This window comes from Triplophysa rosa, linkage group LG16 (assembly GCF_024868665.1).
Source record: "Triplophysa rosa linkage group LG16, Trosa_1v2, whole genome shotgun sequence".
Lineage (NCBI taxonomy): Eukaryota > Metazoa > Chordata > Actinopteri > Cypriniformes > Nemacheilidae > Triplophysa > Triplophysa rosa.
Window position 1 is genome coordinate 19845184 of NC_079905.1, and position 22261 is coordinate 19867444.

The 22261-nt window shown below is 39.5% G+C and overlaps 1 protein-coding gene across 1 annotated transcript in view; it reads right to left on the bottom strand.

Annotated features, from left to right (window-relative positions):
* The window catches only part of phactr4a (phosphatase and actin regulator 4a), an 89969-nt gene that overhangs the window by 18504 nt on the left and 49204 nt on the right, over window positions 1-22261 (bottom strand). Inside the window, exons 6-8 of the mRNA XM_057354846.1 lie at window positions 11992-12408; window positions 8055-8532; window positions 7073-7290 (exon numbers count right to left, since the gene is read on the bottom strand). Coding sequence (XP_057210829.1) covers window positions 7073-7290; window positions 8055-8532; window positions 11992-12408 — 1113 coding nt within the window. The remainder of the gene's footprint in view (window positions 1-7072; window positions 7291-8054; window positions 8533-11991; window positions 12409-22261) is intronic.

A 22261-nucleotide genomic window follows, 5' to 3' on the forward strand; every position in this document is an offset into this window, starting at 1 on the left:
TCACAGTGGCTAAATTAACAAAAAATAAATTGTCAGCGACTTCAGATTCTGGATACCAGCATAACAGTGATGAATTTAAGATATCAGAGAAAAAATTATAAAAATGCAACCAGAACAGGGTTTTTCCTGGCTCAAAATGGTGGTGCCATCCTGATCTTGTACACACACACGTAGGCCTACCGTACCTTTAAGTGGCTTAACCAAAGTGACTTTGAGTTTGACATATTAAAAGTTCTATCAAAATTATTAAGTTATATAAAACTTTACATTTATTCAACCAAACAGAAATGTTTTTTTAATCAAATAAAGCATTTTTTCATTTTCAATTAACTTTTCAGCCCACAATAGCCAACTGAATTAACCAGTCTTTCAAAATGAGCAAAGCTCATTCACATCTTGCATTCTCTGTGGTTCACTATAAATGATTCAATGATCTCTCATATTCGCTAGTGACTTAAAAGTTCAATAGTTTAAATGAATCGGTTCAAATGAGTCATTCGTGTGCGAGTCGTTCTAAATGCAATGTGCGTTCATACTGGCGAACTCGCTGTGTACAGTATACGCTGATTCAACGATTCAACTAAAGACACAGCTAAAGACATTATTACAATGATGTACGCCATGTTAATTTAAGAAATTTCAAGAAATTAAACGTACTTGGATGCAAAACAAATAGCCGTGAAACACAGGCTGGATCTTGTTCTGCAACTCTTTTTAGCGCCTCGGTGTGCTGATAACGAAACCGTGCCTCCACTGTGGCGTAATGTCACAACTGCTGTTACAAATGACAGTCTGTTAAATGCACGCAGCATTTCTTGTGAAGACCCACAACATAATATTGGAGAGAGCCTGAGGCGGCACGACATTTGACGGAGGCGGCCACCTCCAATTTCTCTATGCAGGAAAAACCCTGCAGAAGTAATACCCACAGAACAAACTAACTACAGCACCCCTAAGGAGAAATTGCAATTATTTTCTACCGTAGATCATGATGAAGTGTCTAAAATCATTAGATCATCTAAATCAACAACATGCATACTAGACCCTATACCTACAAATCTACTGAAAGAGATGCTCCCAGAAATTATAGATCCTCTTCTTAGTATTATTAACTCATCTCTGACATTAGGACATGTGCCTAAAGCATATAAGGTGGCTGTTATAAGGCCCCTTGTCAAAAAACCCCAACTCGACCCCAGAGAACTAGGGAAATACAGGCCTATATCGAATCTACCTTTCATATCTAAAGTTCTGGAAAAAGTAGTTTCAACTCAATTATGCTCCTTCCTCCAAAGGAATGACATCAATGAAGAATTACAGTCTGGATTTAGAGCATGTCACAGTACAGAGACTGCTTTGATCAGAGTTACAAATGACCTGCTATTGGCGTCTGAACGAGGTTGTATCTCGTTATTGGTGCTGCTAGACCTTAGTGCTGCATTCGACACCATTGACCACAGCACACTCCTACATAGACTCGAAAATTACGTCGGCATTAAGGGAATAGCTTTGAAATGTTTTAAATCTTATTTATCCGACCGTTTTCAATTTGTAGCAATAAACAATGAGGTGTAACGCAAATCGCAAGTCCAGTACGGTGTACCACAGGGCTCAGTCTTAGGGCCTCTGCTTTTCGCATTATACATGCTACCTCTAAGAGATATAATAAAGCGACACAGAGTTAGCTTTCACTGTTATGCTGATGATACTCAACTTTATATTTCCTCAAAGCCTCATGAAACACAGCAGTTCCATCGAATAATGGAATGCATAGGCGATATTAAAACTGGATGAGTAACAACTTTTTATTACTGAACTCAGACAAAACAGAAGTGTTACTTATTGGACCGAAAACCGCCATACGTAACAACCAAGAATACTGCTTAACTATTGACGGATGTTCCATAAAACACTTGTCGTCAGCTAAGAATCTTGGCGTTCTATTCGATAGTAATCTGTCATTTGAGAGCCACGTCGCCAACACCTATAAAATTGCGTTTTTCCATTTTAAGAATATATCTAAACTACGTCATATGCTGTCAATGTCAGATGCAGAGAAGTTAATTCATGCATTCATGACATAAAGACTAGATTACTGTAATGCACTGTTAGGTGGTTGCCCTGCAGGCTTATTACAAAAACTCCAACTGGTCCAAAACGCGGCAGCTCGAGTTCTTACATGTACAAAAAAGTATGAACATATTAGCCCGGTTCTGTCAACCTTGCACTGGTTACCTATAAAGCATCGCATTAACTTTAAAATCTTGCTTATTACCTATAAAGCCCTACACGGTTTAGCCCCTCAGTACTTGAGTGAACTCCTCTTGTATTACAGTCCTTCATGTGCATTATGCTCTCAGGCGTCCTGTCAGTTGGTAATACCTAGAATTTCAAAATCAAGTGCAAGTGGTAGATACTTTTCCTATCTAGTGCCTAAACTTTGGAATAGTCTTCCCTGCACTGTCTGGGAGGCAGACACACTCTGTCAGTTTAAATCTAGACTAAAGACGCATCTTTTTAATCTTGCATACACTACACTTCCATAATATAAATGTGACGAGGGTTTAGGCTGCATTAGTTACGTCAACCGGAACCAGGAACACAACTGATGTACTTGTTGCATCAAAGAGTGCAGAACAATACTCTACTCTCAGCCAGTCTTGTCTCACTGTTCCAAGGTTACCAGCAAGCAGGATGCAGTTCATGCCCAGACCTGATGGTAGAGTGGAGAATGGGAAGCGGCGACCTAACAAGAGCTGAGATGATAAAGCTGGCTAAATAAGGACGTGGTGACTTGACACGTCTTCACCACAAAATTTCAAATGCTATTAGATTATTAATGATAATCTTAAAACTATAGTTCACCTTATTAGTAAGTTTATTTATATTTATTTAGCCTTGTTGTGCAAGCACTGTCGAGCTTGTGCAGAGGCAGCAGCTTTTGCCAGAGGGGAACTGGAATCCCCTGGTTGGGCCTGGGTTCTCCTGAGGTTTTTTTTCTCGATTGGAGTTTTGGGTTCCTCGCCACCATTTGCATACTGTTTTGCACTATTTGCCTGACTGGGGGACTGCTTCAGAATTTTAAAGTTTTAATTAATATTGCATATAGGAATTTATAGTCTGTTTAATATTTGACCTGTGTTTCTCTCTCCTTTATCTTAAACGTGTGCTTTCACTGTGCGTGCTTGTCTGTGTTTGTGCGTGCTTGTCTGTGTTTGAGTGCTTGTCTGTGTGTGTGCATGATTGTCTGTGTGTGTGCGTGCTTGTCTGTGTGAGTGTGTGCGTGCGGGCGCGTCAGTGTGTCTGCACGTCCGTGTGTGTCTATGTCTATGTGTGTTAGTACGTGTGCATATTGTGTGTGTGGAGTGTTTTGTATGTGGCTATGTCTGTTTTCTGTGTTTTCACCTTTTTCTTGTTTTTACAGGTATAACTTTAATTGTTTTGCTTATAGTCAATAAGTCTCATGTACAACTGCTTTGTAACAATGAAAATTGTAAAAAGCGCTATATAAATAAAGCTGAGTTAAGCATTGTCATGTGGTTGTCCTTCCTATCTGTCAAAAGATAAAAAATGATATTTAATTTGAATTATAATATAATATAATCAATATAATTGTTTCGGATTTAGATTGGTCAAGTTTTCTTCTAAGCATTTTAACTAGTGTCCGCTTTGGTCGCCTGAATTTGGTTATAGGCCTACTCTCCGTGACTATAAAACAAAGGCAAGCAGTAATATTATTAGAGTTAAGGCTGTAAGTTAACTTTTTTTGCACATAGCACTGGTGCAAGAGAGGTTTAAAGTTTGGTAGCACAGGCCAAACAGTAGTAGAACAAGTAAACAGTAAATCGTCTGTTGTCATCATTCAAAAAAATATGCAAGTGCAGTTCATCATGAATAGGCAGGTAACTGACAAAAGACATTAATGTTACTGTTAACAGAGCTACAATCTCTGTAACTGATTCAGATGTCAGTTGCAATTTTGGCTACGAGGCAATAGGGGGCGATAGTTAGATGGCCCTAACTTGTATAAAGCCAGTGCGCAACAGAAGAAGTCAGAGGTGTTTGGTAGAGGGAACAGTGTTTCCTTCAGCTACACAAGACGAGGAGGTTAAGAGTTCTAGTTGAGAAACCTTGGGGTTTTAAGCTCAACATGTGAGTACCTTTTTAATTTATATTTTCTGTTTACATTGTATGCTGGTTGAACTTATATGGGTGTACCATATTGTTTATAGAAGGACTCTTTATACTACCTTTTAAATGTACGGTCATTCCCTAGTACAAAGGATGCATGAATGCCCTTGTGACGAGGGATGCGGGACGAGAGCCGTGAGAGAACGAAGCGAAGCCGGTGGCGCGAGTGATAATGAGTGTCAGCTGTGCGTTACACCGGTCTCGCATCTCTCATGGAGGAGCTCCGGAAGCATAAGAGGAGGAGCGACAGGAATGCATGACGAGAGAGGACCAGGCCTGGACATTGTTAAGTTTGAGTTATGTTTGTGTATGTTCCCTTTTACTTTCGTTTTGTTAAAGTTTGTTTAAAGTTAGCCGGTTCCCGCCTCCTTCCTCCGTTATATACGAACATTGTTAAAGCCCTGTTTAAAACAAGGAGTAGCATGCATCACAGCAAATGTATGGGATGTACGAGTTGGTTAACGTTCACGCTAAGTCTGTCCTTTTTTTTGGAGAAGCGGATACGGATCGTGATTTTCATTGCATCGCACTCAATGTTTTGTCATCGGACTGAAAGTCTCATATCATTGAGTAGACTACAGGTACAGATAAGACTGTACTATTTCTTATTGGGAAACGGGGTCCTGAGGTATTTGTAATTCTGAGATGTGTATATATATATTTGTTAGTATGGGTTCATTTGGAGCACTTCCGTTGTGTGGGATATGCAAACCTTTTTCTATGAAAAGATAAAAGACCTTTAAACTTACGTTGGTGTTGTGCATGTGTTATTTCTTTATATGTGGTTGTGATAAAAAAACTCAGTTGTAAATGCTAAACAGGTTACATTACATACAGAAGGATAAATTAGGGCCGTATCATTTTTAGATTACCTAAATTTGTTTTAATATTTTTAGTTTTTGCAGGTACAACTTTAATTGTTTTGCTTATAGTCAATATGTCTTATGTATAGCTGCTTTGTAACAATGAAAATTGTAAAAAGCGCTATATAAATAAAGTTGAGTTGAAAGTTAAGTTCTGTGTTTTCCCTTTTTTACTATACAATAGTGGTATATTTGTCCACATACATTACTGTAGTATTCTATGGTATTTACTATAGTAAACTGCAGTAAAATTCTTAAGATACTATAGTGTTTTTGAACTTTACTATAGCATACAGTGTTTATCAAATTACTACAAGGGCACTACAATTTTCAATAGCAAATACTATAGTACACGAGTATTTTTTGTCTGAGTGTTCAATTTAACTGGACTTTTATTTTGACAGGTCTTCCGGAAGACACTTGAGTTTTTGTGTGTTTGCCGATAGCTTCACTCAAACAGTAAAACGCTCGTAAAATAAACTCTCAGAGCAACTCTGGAGATGAAGTTCATATGTTCATATCCTCATACAGTGCAGATGCAGATAAATCCTCGACCATCACTCGTGTTGCATGTTAAACTGCACGTAATTCACTCAGACATGCAGAACAGCCAGATGACATTTAAATAACAGGATTCTGAGATACTGTTTTTTTTTTTTCAAGTTACTTGTCCGGGCGGGCAAGTAACATTCTCTCTCACTTGCCCATACAAAACATTCACTTCTCCAAGGCAAGCGGTAATGTCGAGCCCTGTCACGCAGTATGATTTTATAAGGTTTGCGCTGGTCATTGTACTGGTATTTGCGACTTTATTTAACGCCCAAAAAAACATGTCTTAAACCCTCCGCTAATTTGCACTGCTCTTGGTAGATTGCATTTGGTCATTGTGGGAATAACTCAACTCAACTTTATTTATATAGCACTTTTAACAATTTTCATTGTTACAAAGCAGCTGTACATAAGACATATTGACTATAAGCAAAACAATTAAAGTTGTACCTGTCAGGCAAATAGTGCAAAAAACAGTATGCAAACGGTGGCGAAGAACCCAAAACTCTAATCGAGAAAAAAAAACTCAGGAGAACCCAGGCCCAACCAGGGGATTCCAGTTCCCCTCTGGCAAAAGCTGCTGCCTCTGCACAAGCTCGACAGAGCTTGCACAACAAGGCTAAATAAAAATAAATTTACTAATAAGGTAAATTATAGTTTTAAGATTATCATTAATAATCTAATAGCATTTGAAATTTTGTGGTGAAGACGTGTCAAGTGACCGCGTCCTTTAACCAGCTCTATCATCTCAGCTCTTGTCAGGTCGCCACTTTCCATTCTCTGCTCTACCATAGGGTCTGGCCATGAACTGCATCCTGCTCGCTGTGGTAACCTTAGAACAATGGACAAGACTGGCTGAGAGTAGAGTACTGTTCTGCACTCTTTGATGCAACAAGTACATCAGTTGTGTTTTTGGTTCCAGCTGATCTAACTAATGCAGCCTAAACCCTCAGAGGATTTATATTATGGAAGTGTAGTGTATGCAAGATTAAAAAGATGCATCTTTAGTCTAGATTTAAACTGACAGAGTGTGTCTGCCTCCCGGACAGTGCAGGGAAGACTATTCCACTGGAATAACCAGTATCTGATTGGAATAGAGAAAGTGTAAGTACAACCTTTAAAAGTGACCCCAGTGGAATAAGGTGTAAAGCAGGGCTACTCAACTGGCGGCCCGCGGGCCAAATGGCTTAACATTACAAATAAGTAGAGAGATTTTAAGAAAAGTGTGCTTTAAAAAAATGCACGTCCTAAGACACCACATTGTTGCGAGTCTAAAGCGCTGATACATTCAATAAAAAAGTAATTAAAAAAGTAATTTTGATCGGTCTGTCCAAGAAACTTAATGTTATTTACAATGTTATAATAGGCAATATTCCATTCCAAATCCACAAATTTTGCAGGTTTTGTAAAAGTATATTATACCAAAATCGCTCTTATGTGGCTTGTCTGAAAGAACTAAAGAATCGTACTTGTGGAAACATCATCATCATCATCTTCATAATTTATGGGCCCATCTGAGTCACTCTCCCCCTCGTCCTCACTGTTTCCATGTCCCCCGTCCTCGGGAATAACAGTGACTCGAGGATCTTCTACCAGACCACGCCGGCTCCCTGGCTCAAGATCTATCCGCCGTGTAGGCCGTAGCTTCTGCAGTTCTTCTTCAATGTCAAAGTCATCATCCTCTGGCCTGAACGATAAAAAAAAAACTAACTGTAGAAAAATATAAATACAGCAAATCAATATTTTGTTGGCTTACCCCATGCCTAGCCCAAAAAACGATTCAAAGGACCAAGTATTTGCTAATGTGTTCTGAGGTGCAGGGTGTTACTAAAAAGGAGTTTTATTTTCATAATTATTTATTTTTAAGGAGTTACATTTTTCAGTAACATTTTTTAACCAAGAGTCGCTGCATGATTATACAATGTTTAAAGGAGTAGTTCACCTTCAAAATGAAAACTTTGTTCTGCAGAACACAAAAGAAAATATTTTGAAAAATGTTGGTAACAAAACAGCACAGCCCCCCATTCACTTCTATTGTAAACCAATGCAAGTGAATGGGGGACTTTTAAAAACATTCTTTAAAATATCTTCATTTACTCTCCCTCTTGTCATTTCAAACCTTTATGACTTCCTTTCTTCCGCAGAACACAAAAGATGACAGAATTTTCCTTTTGAAGGAGAACTACTCCTTTAAGTGGTTGGTGGAAAATTGTTGCAATCATGTCCATGTGCTTTGGTTGCTTATTGCTCACCACCAAATCTTTATGATATTCTGGTCCCTGGACAATAGCTAGTGTGCTGTTCAAATCCTTAAAGTACGGGCAACGAAAACAGTGGTCCTTAGCAGGCACTATCAATAATACTAGTGTTACTATGTTACCATGAGCTACCAGGAATGACCAAAATATGTTGTGTTCTTTTTGTTGAATTTTACACTTTGTGAACACTTACAATCTGAGAGGTTCGATAGTAACAGGAAGGGAGTATCTTCCCCCTCCTGGGGTCTCTGCAAGGAAGTCTGGCGGTGACTCAAACAGTAGTGAGTGAGCTCGCTGGGATCCGTCCAAGTTGGGTTGGACCGGGCCTGGACTGATTAAGGCTCTCTGGATGCGTATGTGAAGAGGTAATGGAGGCTGAAAGGGTGGCTCTGTGGTCGGGCTGGGTGGGTCAACAAGTACAGGGGGTGGTTGGGCACGTGGAGGGGATGGGGGGATATGGGTTGGTGGAGGAGAGAGTGCTCCAGAGCTTACGTCTCTGCTGTCATCTGACTGGACAGAAGGGGGTGGAACAAGGGCAGGGCCTGCAGACGGAGACTGAGATTGATGGATGGATGTGGAGTCGTCTGAATGTCGTTTGGTTACTGCCGTCATTCTTTTGGGGGGGACAGGAGGAGATCGCTTGACTGGGACTGCAATATGGGAGGGATCAGCTGTAGAAAATAAAAAAAGACAATTTAAAACAACAAATTAAAAAAGATTTACTGGTACCATGAGGTTGAAACAAATCTAAAAATAAATGCACCAAATTAGTGTGTATAAAAGCACCAATGTTATCAGCGTATTATTATGCAATAATTCCTGAAACATACAATATAAAAGGGCATAGTGGGAATGGTCTTCTCTTTCAGGTCAACTACAGTCATGGCTTAACAACACTCTGAAGTGAATCTTGCTAAGCAGAATTAAAAATAAGTTTCTGAATATTAACAGACTTCTGAAGATGACAATTCTCCCCTTGGGTTATTATTTTTATATTTTATTTTATAATATAATTTTAGTTTGCTAGCAGCACAGCAATGCAGAAATGCAAGTTGACAATGTAAAATGGATACATGCTTACAATGGATTGGCCAGCATTGCATAGAGCAGTGGTTCTCAACCTTTTTGAAGTACTGGACCCCATCATATCTCAAACCATCCTCATGGACCCCCAACCCCTGTGTTCAAACCCCATCCCATTTTCTTTCCCCAGCACAACAACATATTTCCACTAAATTAGGAAAATAAAAGATTAGTAAAGTAAAAAATTGTATATAAATTTTTTATTATATTTTGAAGTCAATACATGTAAGCCTAACTTAAAATTACACATGACCATTTAATGGTTTTCAGTTGCATTAAAATTACATAATTATCACATATATGGCGCCAAAAAAAATCTATTTCAGTATCTCCAACAGTATAAACACACGTTTTACTGCAGTTTATTCATTTGACATTAATTTGTCAACAAGGACTTACACCAACCATTACTGATCAGTTACAGTTATAAGTAACCATTATATAATGTTTAATATGTGTAGAAAATGATTAAAAACAAGAAAACAATAACAGATTTACCAACATGATACAGAGGCTTTCCATTGTTCAATACAAAAAAAATTAAACTTCTATCAGGAGTAGACTTTGAACTCTGGTGTGCGATACCTGTGAGTTGCCCAACTTGCGCTGACGTGCACCTGACCTGACACATTCCTTACAACCGATCTGATGCGAAACCGCTCCGAAGAGGCCAATCGGTCAGGTGTTGGAAACAGATGACTGATCTAACTAAGATCATTTCAAATTACACTTTCAATGCAGCCGGAAAACCAGTTTCACTTGCAAAATAGACTAAAACTAAGTAAAATAGCAGTTCACCATTTCAATAAGCTATCATTTATTTATCAGCATGAGAAATACGTGTGAGCGTGTGAAAATACGTGTCTCACAGTGAATGTGTGAGACTTGAGAGCCCTGTAACATGTATAGAGTTTAGCGGGCTGTGCGTTAGTAATAATGGTCCGTGGGGAAACGCAGTGCTCTTTGCGTACTGTAGTTAAATGGATTAAACAAAGCTTTGAGGCAACAAAAATTGCCTCAATGATTTTTTGTATTCGAATTACTCGAGTAACTCGAGGAATCGTTTCAGCCCTGGAATGAACATAATTTATGAACACAAGCAACCAGTCAATTTGGCAATTAATTTGACTGCAATAGCTGACTCGGTTGATTTTTATCTGCATCTGGTGGGTGTTAATTTCAGACACTGAAAGCAAGATAATAAAACAAAACATTTTTAAAGGGTTCTACGGACCACCTGCAATTACGCCACGGACCACTAGGGTTCCGCGTACCCCCGGTTGAGAAACACTGATTTAGAGTATCCTGGAGAGGTGAGGTTTCTGAGTATCAACATCTCAATACAGTGGTGCCTCAGGGCTCAGTGCTTAGACCGCTGCTCTTTTCCATATACTACATGACATCCCTAGGTTCTGTCATTCGGAAACATGGCATTTACTATCACTGCTATGCGGATGATACACAACTACACTTTTCATTTCAGCCTGGCAATCCGACTGTTTCTGAATGCATCTCAGCATGCCTGAGTGACATTTCACTCTGGATGAAGGACCATCACCTGCAGCTGAACCTTGAAAAAACAGAACTGCTTGTAATCCCTGCCGACCCAGAGATTCATCACAACCTCTCCATTGAACTTGGCTCATCAACCATCACACCTTCCAGAATGGCCAGAAACCTGGGAGGGGTAATCGATGATAAGCTAAACTTCACAGATCATGTTGCCATCACCACTCGGTCCTGTAGTTTCATCCTCTACAACATTAGGGAAATTAGACCTTTCCTGTCCGAGCATGCTACGCAAGTCCTAGTCCAGGCTCTTGTCCTGTCCAGACTGGACTATTGCAATGTGCTACTGGCTGGACTCCCAGCTTGCACAACCACACCTCTACAGATGATCCAGAATGCAGCGGCAAGAGTGGTCTTCATTGAACCGAAGAGACCACACTTCACTCCTCTCTTCATTAGGTTACATTGGCTCCCTATAGTCGCTTGCATCAAATTAAAAGCTCTGCTCTTAGCCTACAAGACCACCACTGGTTCGGCATCCCCATATCTTCACTCGCTAATACAGACTGATGTACCCGCCAGATCCCTAAGCTCTGCAAACGAACGACGTCTGGTAATGCCATCCCAAAAGGGGGAAAAAAATCACTCGGGGGGGCGGGACTACAGCACGAGCATACAATACAACATCGCATTATCCCTGCATAACTGTTGATTCACTATAAGTTCTTTCCGAAACCTATATGTAGGAGTGTATTGAGCACAGAAATACTACGTCATACGTCCAACTAGTTTTTTGACAAGTTGACCATGTCAGGCATGAGAAGCCAGCATGTTTAACATTGTAAAGTCGCCAGAATGCATGAAACACTGTGGCACCACCCCTATAAGGTCAGAGGGAAGCATAAAGCCAAAGAGAGTGCACACTTACAGCTAGGGTTGTAAATCGAAAATCAATTCCAATTCAGAATCGAAAGTTTAGAAATCGGATCAGAATACAAAAGAATAGGAATCGGATACTTGAAAATAAAATTTCAATTCCTCTTACCAATTCCTGTGTGCATATTTTGAGAAATGTGCATGTGTTAACTTGTGATCTGTGGATATCGCAATAAAAGCCCTTAGGAAAATTAACCATATTTTACTTTAGTAAACATAGTTTAACTATAGTATTTGCAGTAAAGCACAGTAACCACATATTTACCATAGTTTAATTATAGTAACTACAGTTTAACCATGATGTATTTAAATTATGGTAACACAAATTGTAAAAAAATCTGACAAAACATGGTTGCTATGTGTATATGTACACAAAACAGTGCTCATATATACAGTATATATATTTTTGAAAACCAGTCAAAAAGCAGGCTAAATGACCATGCAGGTTGATATCTAAGTGTTTTACTTCAACTGTGGAATCGAAACTGGGAATCGATAAGAATCGGAATTGTTAAGTGGAATCGGAATTGGAATCGCTAAAATTCAAATGATACCCAACAATTTGCAACTAGCTAAAGCAAGCATGATGAAACAGAACTCACCTTGCAGTGCAGTGTTGCTATTGTGATGGGCGGGTTTGGGAGGGGGCACTGGAGGCTGTTTAGGGGCAGCAGGGGCCGAGGAGGTGAAGTGGGCAGGCACATTGGGTGGGGTGTCATTGTCCCCTGGTGGTGCTGATGTAACGGCAATGCTGCAGGAATCGTCTACGTTTAAAGACACAGTCCGGGGAGGTGGCTTAGCAATGGGGGGAGCAGAGGAGGAGGATGACGACGAAGATGACGATGATTTAGAGGACGACGATGAGGATGGGGCTTGAGCAGGTTCAGTGGAGGAAGCAGCCATGAGCCACTTGGGTGGGAGGATGGCCTGTTTAGTGGGTGGCTGTGGCTCTCGGGTGGAGGTAAATCCAGGCTTGGGCTCAGGGGTGGGGTCAGGAGCAAACCGCATACCCACTGATCCTAACAGTGAGCACAAGACACATGCACAAACACACAAAATGACAAAACAAATGTTTCAGTTCACAGCACTGTCACAAGGGCAAGCAAAGGTAGATCAAGCATAAGGTAAGCATTTGATAATAATAAAAGCATAATAGAAGCATTTGATCTTTTGACATATATGAGATATTGATATTATTAATACATCCTGCAAGTGTCATTGTGACGAGGGAGGCGTGACGAGAGCCGTGGGAGAAGGAAGCGAGGCCGGGACGCTATTGATAATGAGTGTCAGCTGGGCGTCATTCCGGCCTCGTATCTCTCACACGGCTCTCGTCACGCCTCCCTCGTCACAGTCATATCTTAAAAAGTCATTGTCATCAATAACGAAAGCAAGTTATGTAATTGTCCGCCGGAAAAAAACAAATGGAAAATGATTGGATATGTTACGTCACAAGGCATTTTCATTTTTATATGACCTTATATGAAATACACTACCCGACTTTTATGCAGATTTTTGCCCCAATTACCAGTAGGGGCTAGTCGAAAGTTGTTGCAGAATGTCTGCCGATTTTGGGCAGTCGGCGCAGACTTTTTTCTCAGAAAGTCGCGTAGTTGATGATGGGTATAGACTCGATGTTTTTATCTGCGGACTCCAGTCGGAGGATATCAAAACATGTTTTGCAATTTTACCGGTACACAGTACCACTTTTAAACATTCATCAGAGACATCACTCTGTATGTGCGGTGTGAGAAATCACAGGATGCGAGCGTTACTTGCGCGTGTTGCCAGATTTTACCAAAAAAAGCAACGGAAAACAAAAACCTTGTATAAAAAGAACAAACCTAATCGCTTTACAAACCCAGCCTAAATGATCCTCCCAAGAAACACGCAAAACATGGCAACACGTAAAGAGATCGCTCTGCAAACGCATCTGCAGGTATAGGTTTGTTAAAATTGCAGAACATAAGTCTTTTGTTGCCGTAATACTACTTTTGTGTACTGAATGGTGGGTGTTAAATACGCGAAACGCATGTGAATGGCAGCCACGGCTCTGAGCTCCGCTATTCTATGTTTGCATTATGTGTGTACTTTCTTCTGCACTGGAAGCTCCTGTCACCAAGTCAAATTCCTTGTGTGTTTAAACATACTGGGTAATAAAGCTCCTTCTGATACAGCAGAGCATGTCTATGGATACTCTGTGTTAATTATCACCGTTTCAGATTTTTGCAAACAAACTCGTAGTAGCGTATGACGAGTTGCTACAGAAACCGGACGTGGTAATACGCTGACCAAAACAGAGGCGCACAGTTACGAGGCTGCAATAACTCCTGCACCTATATTCAGCACATCCATGTTTGTTTCGTTGATCATGCGTCTCCTTGCAACAAGGCGCATGTTTGTTGCGTTCGGAAACTCTGCTAGTGTATGATACCAGTCATGTAGTGTATTTTAGCCTTAACCGTTTACAAAGTCGGCAAGTGTATGATGCCTAGTTTTAAAAAATATATACAGGTTTTAAGTCTTGTAGTGTATTCCAGCCATTAAATGTTGTTAATGTTAGAAAGATGGCCAGTATAGAGTCTCCGCAACAGTTCTCGCGTTTAAAGTTTACGTTTCTGTCTCTATGTGCGCTGATCAATGATGTGAATAAAAGCAAAATTAGTTCATCATATAAATGTATTAACTAACATTAACAATGAATGAGAAATACATTTGTTCAAGTATTTATTAATCTTTTTTAATGTTAGTTAAAAAATTCAACTATTTATGTAAGCTATGGTCCATTAATATTGACAAATACAACTATAATTTTAAATAGTAAATGTATTAGTAAAATTAACATTAGATTAAAAATGAATAAATAATGTAAAAATATACCTCACTGTCTAATCTTGTTCAATTTAACTTTTAATAAAAAATAAAAAATAGGCCTTAATGTTATGGCAGATTTTTTCCCCGTGGTATCAAAAATGGTATTGAATACAGATATATTTTTAGGTATTGAATCAAAGTTAGATCTACAAAATCTACACAAACAGAAAACATGCTCTCTATGAGTGAATGCACAAACGGGACAAACACGTCACATGTTTAAAAATGGAAAACATGACCCATTATGAATCCAGCATTTTACTAACATTTGTTTGTGAAGCATCCCAGTGTAAAGTGACTCCACCTGATGTCTTCTGCACATTCCGTTGAAAAATAAAACTAATCCACAGCGTCTTCAGTGGCTCAGATGTCGGGAGTAAATGAAGACTTATTTTTAGTCTTGCATCCAACAACAAAATACCTTATTTGTTTACAAAACATTCTTGTAGCGCACTGTAAGTAGCTGTAAGTAGCTGGTTAAATGCAGAGGTCACATTTCGTTGCCTTGTACTTGTACATGTGCAATGACAATAAAGTTGAATCTAACCTAATCTAATCTAGTCCAGTGTGAAAACAATGGTAGACAGTGTACAACTCGATGAGGGCGGACACAGCAGTCATAGGCAGGGCATAATCAACGTGACGTTAGTTTACTGAGAGAATGCCAACAGCTCGTTCAGGAGGACTTTTGAGGTTTATTGAGGATAAAAAAAAACGAATGGGTGGATTTTTATCATTCTAGTGTGGTTCTGTACACACATTCCTGACACACAGTTTTGTTTAAAGCAACACTATGCAATTTTTTTACTTTAAAATAATGTCTTTCAGCAGTAGAACACCTCTTAACCGGACGAATTCTACTGCAGCTGCTACTTGAGCAGCCTCCTAGTAGTTGAAACCGCACTCTGTAAGTTTGGTGTACACACAGCCCTACTCATCCCCTGCCTACGGAAGAGTGAGACCTGCTTTACGACATACGTCACATATTTTACTCGTAGTCTGGGTAGAGTTCGCCAACAGCTAACTATATGACAAAACGATCTAATATGCATGTCTCAAAACCAACGCCATGGCAGAGCCAGCAAAGAAACCAAAGAGGGCTTTGTCGGAGGAAGCGAAGAAAGGGAGCGAGTGATTGGACACGAGCCCCAACACAAATCAATATCTGATGGATTTACACTCGGTAAGAGTGTTTCCGAAAATATACCTAGAGAAAATTATTATTTTCGTTGGTTACTAAACACATTCATGTCCATGAGTTGTTTTGGGTGACTGCAAATGTGCTATGTACGTAACGTTAGCACGTTAGCTGCTATGTAGCTAGCACGCTATGCGCTAATGGTTAACAACCAGCTGCTACCTCAAAATCTAGCCAAAAGAGCGCTTTAGTACATGCACAGTTTATGAAGTGACATGATGTAACAGCGGTTTCTGCATAGTCAACAAATTCACGTGTATTGCATTGCCCATGGGGAAGCTTATACAGCGACAGTATTTACGACACTGATAACAGACAATTGCGTTTATCAACCACATGGGGGAAATATATGCGAAAGTGAGCAAAGAGTTGCTTTAAACAACATTTAAAAGTGCATTTTCTGGATTAGGGGCCCTTTAAATTTAGATGTGCAACAATCAAAGCTAATAGCATAGCTATGCTAGAAATCAATTGATCCTTTACATAAACTTATCTCATGGATGTTTAGAATCGGCAACATCCCGTGCGCTTTGGAAAGAAAAAGAAAACAGCGTGACCCGTGGTTTCACTGCCTTCTTTTAGACGTGACGTAAAAATACTCAATGAATAATGAATAAGTAATAAATGTTACCACGAAGGGGCAATGGCCTCTATTGGTCTTGTCAGTATTATTATTCTGCTTTTTCTTAACCAATGGGAGTCTATGGTAGCCCTATGAACCGTACATAGGAAAATGATGAAACTTGGCACACTCGTAGTGGTGTCATGTGACCAATCAATAGTCATGTGACCAATTATGGGGTCTCTAGTACTCACTCTATAGCACCAACAATAGTTAAAAAATGCACTTTTCAAACGGCTGTAAGTTTTGACCCCATTGATGTACAGAAAATGTGCTTAGTACACGTGATTGTGCTCGTCACGCTCATCGCACTCCACATCTCACATTAAGACTCCAAAAAAAACAAAATAAAAAAAAAAAAAATAAAAAAAATAAAAACTACTACTACAAATTTGGGTCAATTGTCATGAAAATCGGCTGAGATGATCCTTGGGCTGAGTCGCGTAGACGTGATGCTCAGGAATGGAGATTTTTGCCGTTGCTCAAAAGTTACGACGCCGCAAACTTTTCAAAGTTGACCCAAAAATGTATTGGAGGCTGTAACTCGGCCAATGTTTTTTTCATCGATACGACACTTGGTATGTGTCAACTACACCTCTGACTGGAGGACCTTGCCAAAACGGGGAACAGCGTCACCTATGGGTCGCGAGATTTGGAAAATGGCTATTTTTGCCTATAACTTTTGAAATGTTTGTCAGAAAATGTTGATCTCGGTGTCTACAGATTCCTCGAATCGTCCCGGATCAGGTGAGTGCGATTATGTCATGATTGAATGATCGGCTCGTCCGCCATTTTGAAATTTGTCATAAATCACGATATCTTTTGAACCGTGTAACATATGGGCACCGAATTCGGTAAGTATTATTGAATTAGTGTCCCTAACGTGCCTGTGACGCTTAAAGACAGTGCCACCTAGCTTTCGTAAGATATATCGCATGTTATAAAATCACTTATAACTATTCAACGCTTTGTCGGAAAACGATTTCTTGACACTCGTTATGTTCCATGGTTTATGCCGATTCAAACACGCCAACTGAGTGGCACGCCTGATAAATTGCAAGTCTTGGATGCAAGAGGTCACTGTTTCGAACCTCGAGTAGAGCGAGTGGTTTGTTTAAAAGTCTAAAATTGCATTTGATTTGTCTACAGTTTGATTTCATTATCACTTACTCGTGCTATGTTCATAAAATGTAGATTAGATGTAAAGGGCACAATCTCAAGAATTTTGGCACTATGCCTAGCCACATTACCCTTTGAAGGCTGGCAAAGCCCCATGCTGGACTCGAATTCACAACTGGAAATAATCAGATTTTGCAATTCAGTGCATTACCAATGAGCCACTATGATGCACACCCTTTAGGTTAACAAACTCAATAGACCTTCTTGAAACTTTCTAGTACACCTAACTGAAATCTAAATAGGTTCAGGTGTGATTAATTTGGATCAGAGGCGATTCATCCCAAAGGTTATATTATGGACTGGCTTTACTTACTTTAACTGTTTCCACTGCGGGTAAGTTTGTTTCAAAGGTTATGATAAGGCCTTTCTAAAGGAAATTTGATTTGATAAAGCCTTGTTGAAGTATGATTTGATGTCGTTATGTCAAATGAAAGTGACAAATGTTCCATCAAATGAATGTTGTGAAAAGCATTTAGAACATTGTTATTTGAACATTAAAGAAAAAAGGTGGATGGCTTGATTGTTTCCTCTGTGTATAGGATGATATTTTTTTTTTTTTAGATTTAGATTTTAGATTTAGATTCAATTTATTGTCATTGCACATGTACAAGTACAAGGCAACGAAATGTGACCTCTGCATTTAACCCATCCAGAGAGTAGTGAACACACGTACCCCCGGAGCAGTGGGCAGCTATCACTACAGCGCCCGGGGATATGTGAGTGATATGAATATATGTAATTGCAAATACATAGCTGTCAAGGTTTTATCATTTGTATGTGGATGAATTAGTAGTAGGGTTTAAGTTGATCAAATTATTTAATAAAATGTTTTCATTACCGTAGTAAATATGTTGCTAAAATTGCATGAAATCAATATACATGAATGTTGTTTTTTATTTATTTCTCAATTTGAACAATATTTTAAATTAACATTAGGATGCCAATTTGGTCTTTGAATGAAATTTCATTTTCATGTTGTGGTGAATTGGTTAAAGAATCGAGGTAAGTGAAGCATTTTAATATTTTAGCATTTAAAATTTGTCGTAATATGCTGTTTGAGCAGGCTATGCTTTTAGTATATTTAAAGACGCATACCTTATAAGAGTTGTTTTTGTCAAGGTAAGTTAAACGTCTTTTTATATGGTAATGCACATTTAGGAAATTCTGAATAAATACTACAACCCAAGGTTTTTAACAGCATAGTTTTATTGTCATTAGCTACATCACTAAAGCGGAACAAGAGATGGGACTGTTGTTGCAACGTACACAAAACGAAGCGAAGAACGGAAATCTCGAAGCAAGGTCAGCGTTGAAAATGTCGGGAAGCGTATACCTACACAACAGAGAGATTTCTGCACAAGAAGCGGTCTATCGATTAACGGGTATGCACTTGAAAATGTTCTTGCAAAGTCCAGTTTATTCCAATCGGAACGAATACCGTGAAGATGAGTTTACCTTTACGCGTTCTCCAAAACCGAGATCACCAGCGTGGTGAAGAAAGCTCCGTTTGGATGAGCAGTCTAGTTGACGGGTACAAGAGCAGACCGCAAACGCAACAATTTGACATTCTGTGTCTTGCCAGTTTTTGTTCAGAGTACAGGATGTTGTGGTTATCTGAGATTTCTTCACAAACAAAGTCGTCCAAAGAGAAGGCGATCAACTGTGAAGACTGTGACAACAACTGTGGCTACATGATAAAGAGAAGTCGATCAGAGCCTGCAGTGGTAAGGTACCCGAGGTTTTCACTGACAAAAGATCCAGAGAAGTATCATCATTCACTGTTACAACTCTTTTTACCTCATTACAAAGATTGGCAGCTGAAGCCTGACAATTTTGTCATGTACAAAGACTTCTACAAAGACGGTGCTGTGAAATGCGGAAGTGAAGTGGCAAAAGTAAAATCAATTGTCCATGCCAATCGAGAGCTTTTTGAAAAGGTAAGTCATGAAATGGAAAGAGCTCAACAGCTTTTAGAGCAGGATGTCTATTTGGAGATGCTTGGGCTCCATTGTGTCCTGAAATGGAAAAGCAACATGATGAATGTGTAGAACTAATGAAGAAAAACACACTTCCTGACGAAGAGGATTCTGATGAGCTCATTCCAGATCTAACCGCAAACCTGGAGCTGCCTTTACAATTGATACCAATAACGCAGTGATGTCTAAAGATGAAGCGTCACCTTTGCTGAGATCATTAAATGCTGAACAATCTGCAATATTTAACAAAATTCACCAATGGTGTCTACAAAAACTACTCTGAGAAAACCCTGAGCCGTTTTGTTACTAATGGAGCAGGAACAGGAAAAAGCCACTTAATCAAAGAAATATACTACAAGTCTTCCAGGCTCTTATCTCAGCTTTCTGAAAACCCTGACAATAGGAGTGTGCTTTTATGCGCGTCAACAGGAGTGGCTGCATACAACATTGGTGCTGCAACAATCCACAACACGTTATCGATTGGTGCTAATGTCAAATTGCCATATCAGCCCCTAAGCGATGACAAAATCAATTCTCTGCGCTGCAAAATGGGATCTTTGCAAATTTTGATAATTGATGAAGTATCCATGGTTGATCATCACCTTTTTCGTACGTTCATGGGAGATTGAGACAGATCAAACAAACAGGTGACTACTCTGTCTTTGGAAAAGTGAGCATTGTCGCAGTAGGTGATTTTTATCAGCTTCAACCTGTCAGAGGAATTCCCCTCTATTCTGAAACGAAAGGAGTGAACCTTTGGCACAGTAACTTTGAAATTGCAGAACTGACAAAAGTTGTTCTGCAACAAAATGTATGTTTTGCTGAAATGTTAAATCGACTGCGAGTTCGCAAGAAGAAACGGCCTCTGATCCTAAGTGACGTTATGATGGTGAAACAACGTGAAACTGGAGGAGAGTGTGACGCTATTCATATATTTCCTACGAATGCTGAGGTTGATGAATACAACGCTCGGAGACTTAACGAGTGTTGCCCAGAAGCGATCAGTATTCAAGCTCAAGATTTTGCTAGAAATCCTAAAACTGGAAGAATGGAACCCAAAGTTGGATTTCATACAAAAGTTTTCAACTCTTGTTTGGATAAATTTGTTTCCTTGGGTGTTTGAGCAAGAATCATGTTAAAGAAAAACATTGACGTTTTGGATGGTCTCGTCAACGGTGTGTTTGGCACTGTGGTGCATATAAGCAGAACTGAAAAACGGCATGACGAAGAGGAGTGTGATGATTTTCCATCAGCTATTCACGTAGTCTTTGACAGTCCAAATGTTGGTAAAACTCAGAGAGCAAAGCAAACACAGAGATTTTTCCAAAATGCAACCGCAATCGAAACAGGAGAAGATCAAGTCTTGCATAACGGTGGAACAAGATGTCAGTTCCCTCTCAAATTTGTGTGGTCGTGTACTGTTTACAAAGTGCAAGGACTCACTGTGGATAAAGCTGTCGTATCTCTTGACAAGATCTTTACGTCAGGACAAGCATACGTTGCCTTGAGTCATGTGAGAACTCTCGATGGACTGATACTTCAAAACTTCAAGGAGTCTGCCATATATTGTAACGATCAAATTGAGTCTGAACTCAAGAACATGGCAAAATGTCCTTTAGGAAATTACCCGTTCACGAAGACACCTGTTATATTTCAAGTCGCTCTTCATAACGTACAGCAAGTCTTCAAGCTCATTGTAACGAGGAAGGCGGGACGAGAGCCGTGAGGCAACGAGGCGGGGCCAGTGGCGTGAGTGATAGTGGGAATCACTAGTTTTTGAATGTTCGCCGGTTCCCGCATCCTTCCTTCCCTACTTTGAACTGTATTACACTCATATTGCGGATGTTCGAGCTCACAGACAACTTATGAATGCGGATTGTATTTGTGTCACTGAAACGTGGCTGAAGGTTGAAGACGGAGAAGATGATGTACACATACCAGGATTTGTTTTCAAGCATAACCCAAGAGCCAACTGTTATGACAACAGCACTCCGCTTTTCACTCATTTAAAACAACAGCGAGGAGGAGGAGTTGGAATATACTGCAGTGAAAATGTGGTTTCTAATATCATCATTCCACAACCTTGCAATTTGGAATGTCTATACTGCACAATTCCACATGTCAGTTTAAATGTTGCATTGATGTACAGGCCTAACTCGTATTCGATTGATACGTTTCGACAAAATGTTTTACATGTCATTGGTGAGCTGGAGAAACATACGGGAAAGGTGATTATGGGAGACTTCAATGAGGACATCTTAAAATCATCTACGTCCTACAACTGAAAAAGGTATGTTATTAGACCATGTCTATGTTAAAGATGCGCAAAATGTTTCTGTTGAAATCGTGTCAACTTACTACAGTTATCATGAAGCAGTACTACGTTCAGTAAGCTAATAAATCAATATTTCTGGTGTGTTCACTGCAAAAAATGACATTCTGACTTGTTTACTGGAAAGCAAGAAAAAAAGACTAAACATTCTTAGTAGTATATATGGGGGTCATAGTGTCAAAATGATTGACAGGTATGATTGATGGGGTCATTGACCTTTGCAGAGGGGGGAGGGGTGAATTACTTCCGGACCACCCACGTTGCGAGGGACCGCCCACTTGCTTTGACCTTTGACCGTATCCGCCCCTTAGTGTGGTACCGCCCACGTCGCGTTGAACTTTTGACCGTGCCCTCACGTCCCATTTTTCCGGGGCATGTTTTAGGGCATGTTTTAGGATGTATTGCTACATATCTTTAGCATGAATGAAAATATGTAATTTAAAGGAGATGATGAGATCATTATTAATACGCAATCATTGGTTATTTAAACAGCGTTTAAAAATAATAATGAAAAGACAACAACTAACAAACACTGTTTGAATAAACAAACAGGTTTAAATGAATAATCATGTGATTAAATAAATAAATAAAGCATCTATTAAATAAGTAAAGAAGTAATTATACAATGTATTCAATATATGAGAGAGGAAAGGCAGAGAGGCCTTGCAGATTACCTTGTTTTCAGAGTTTT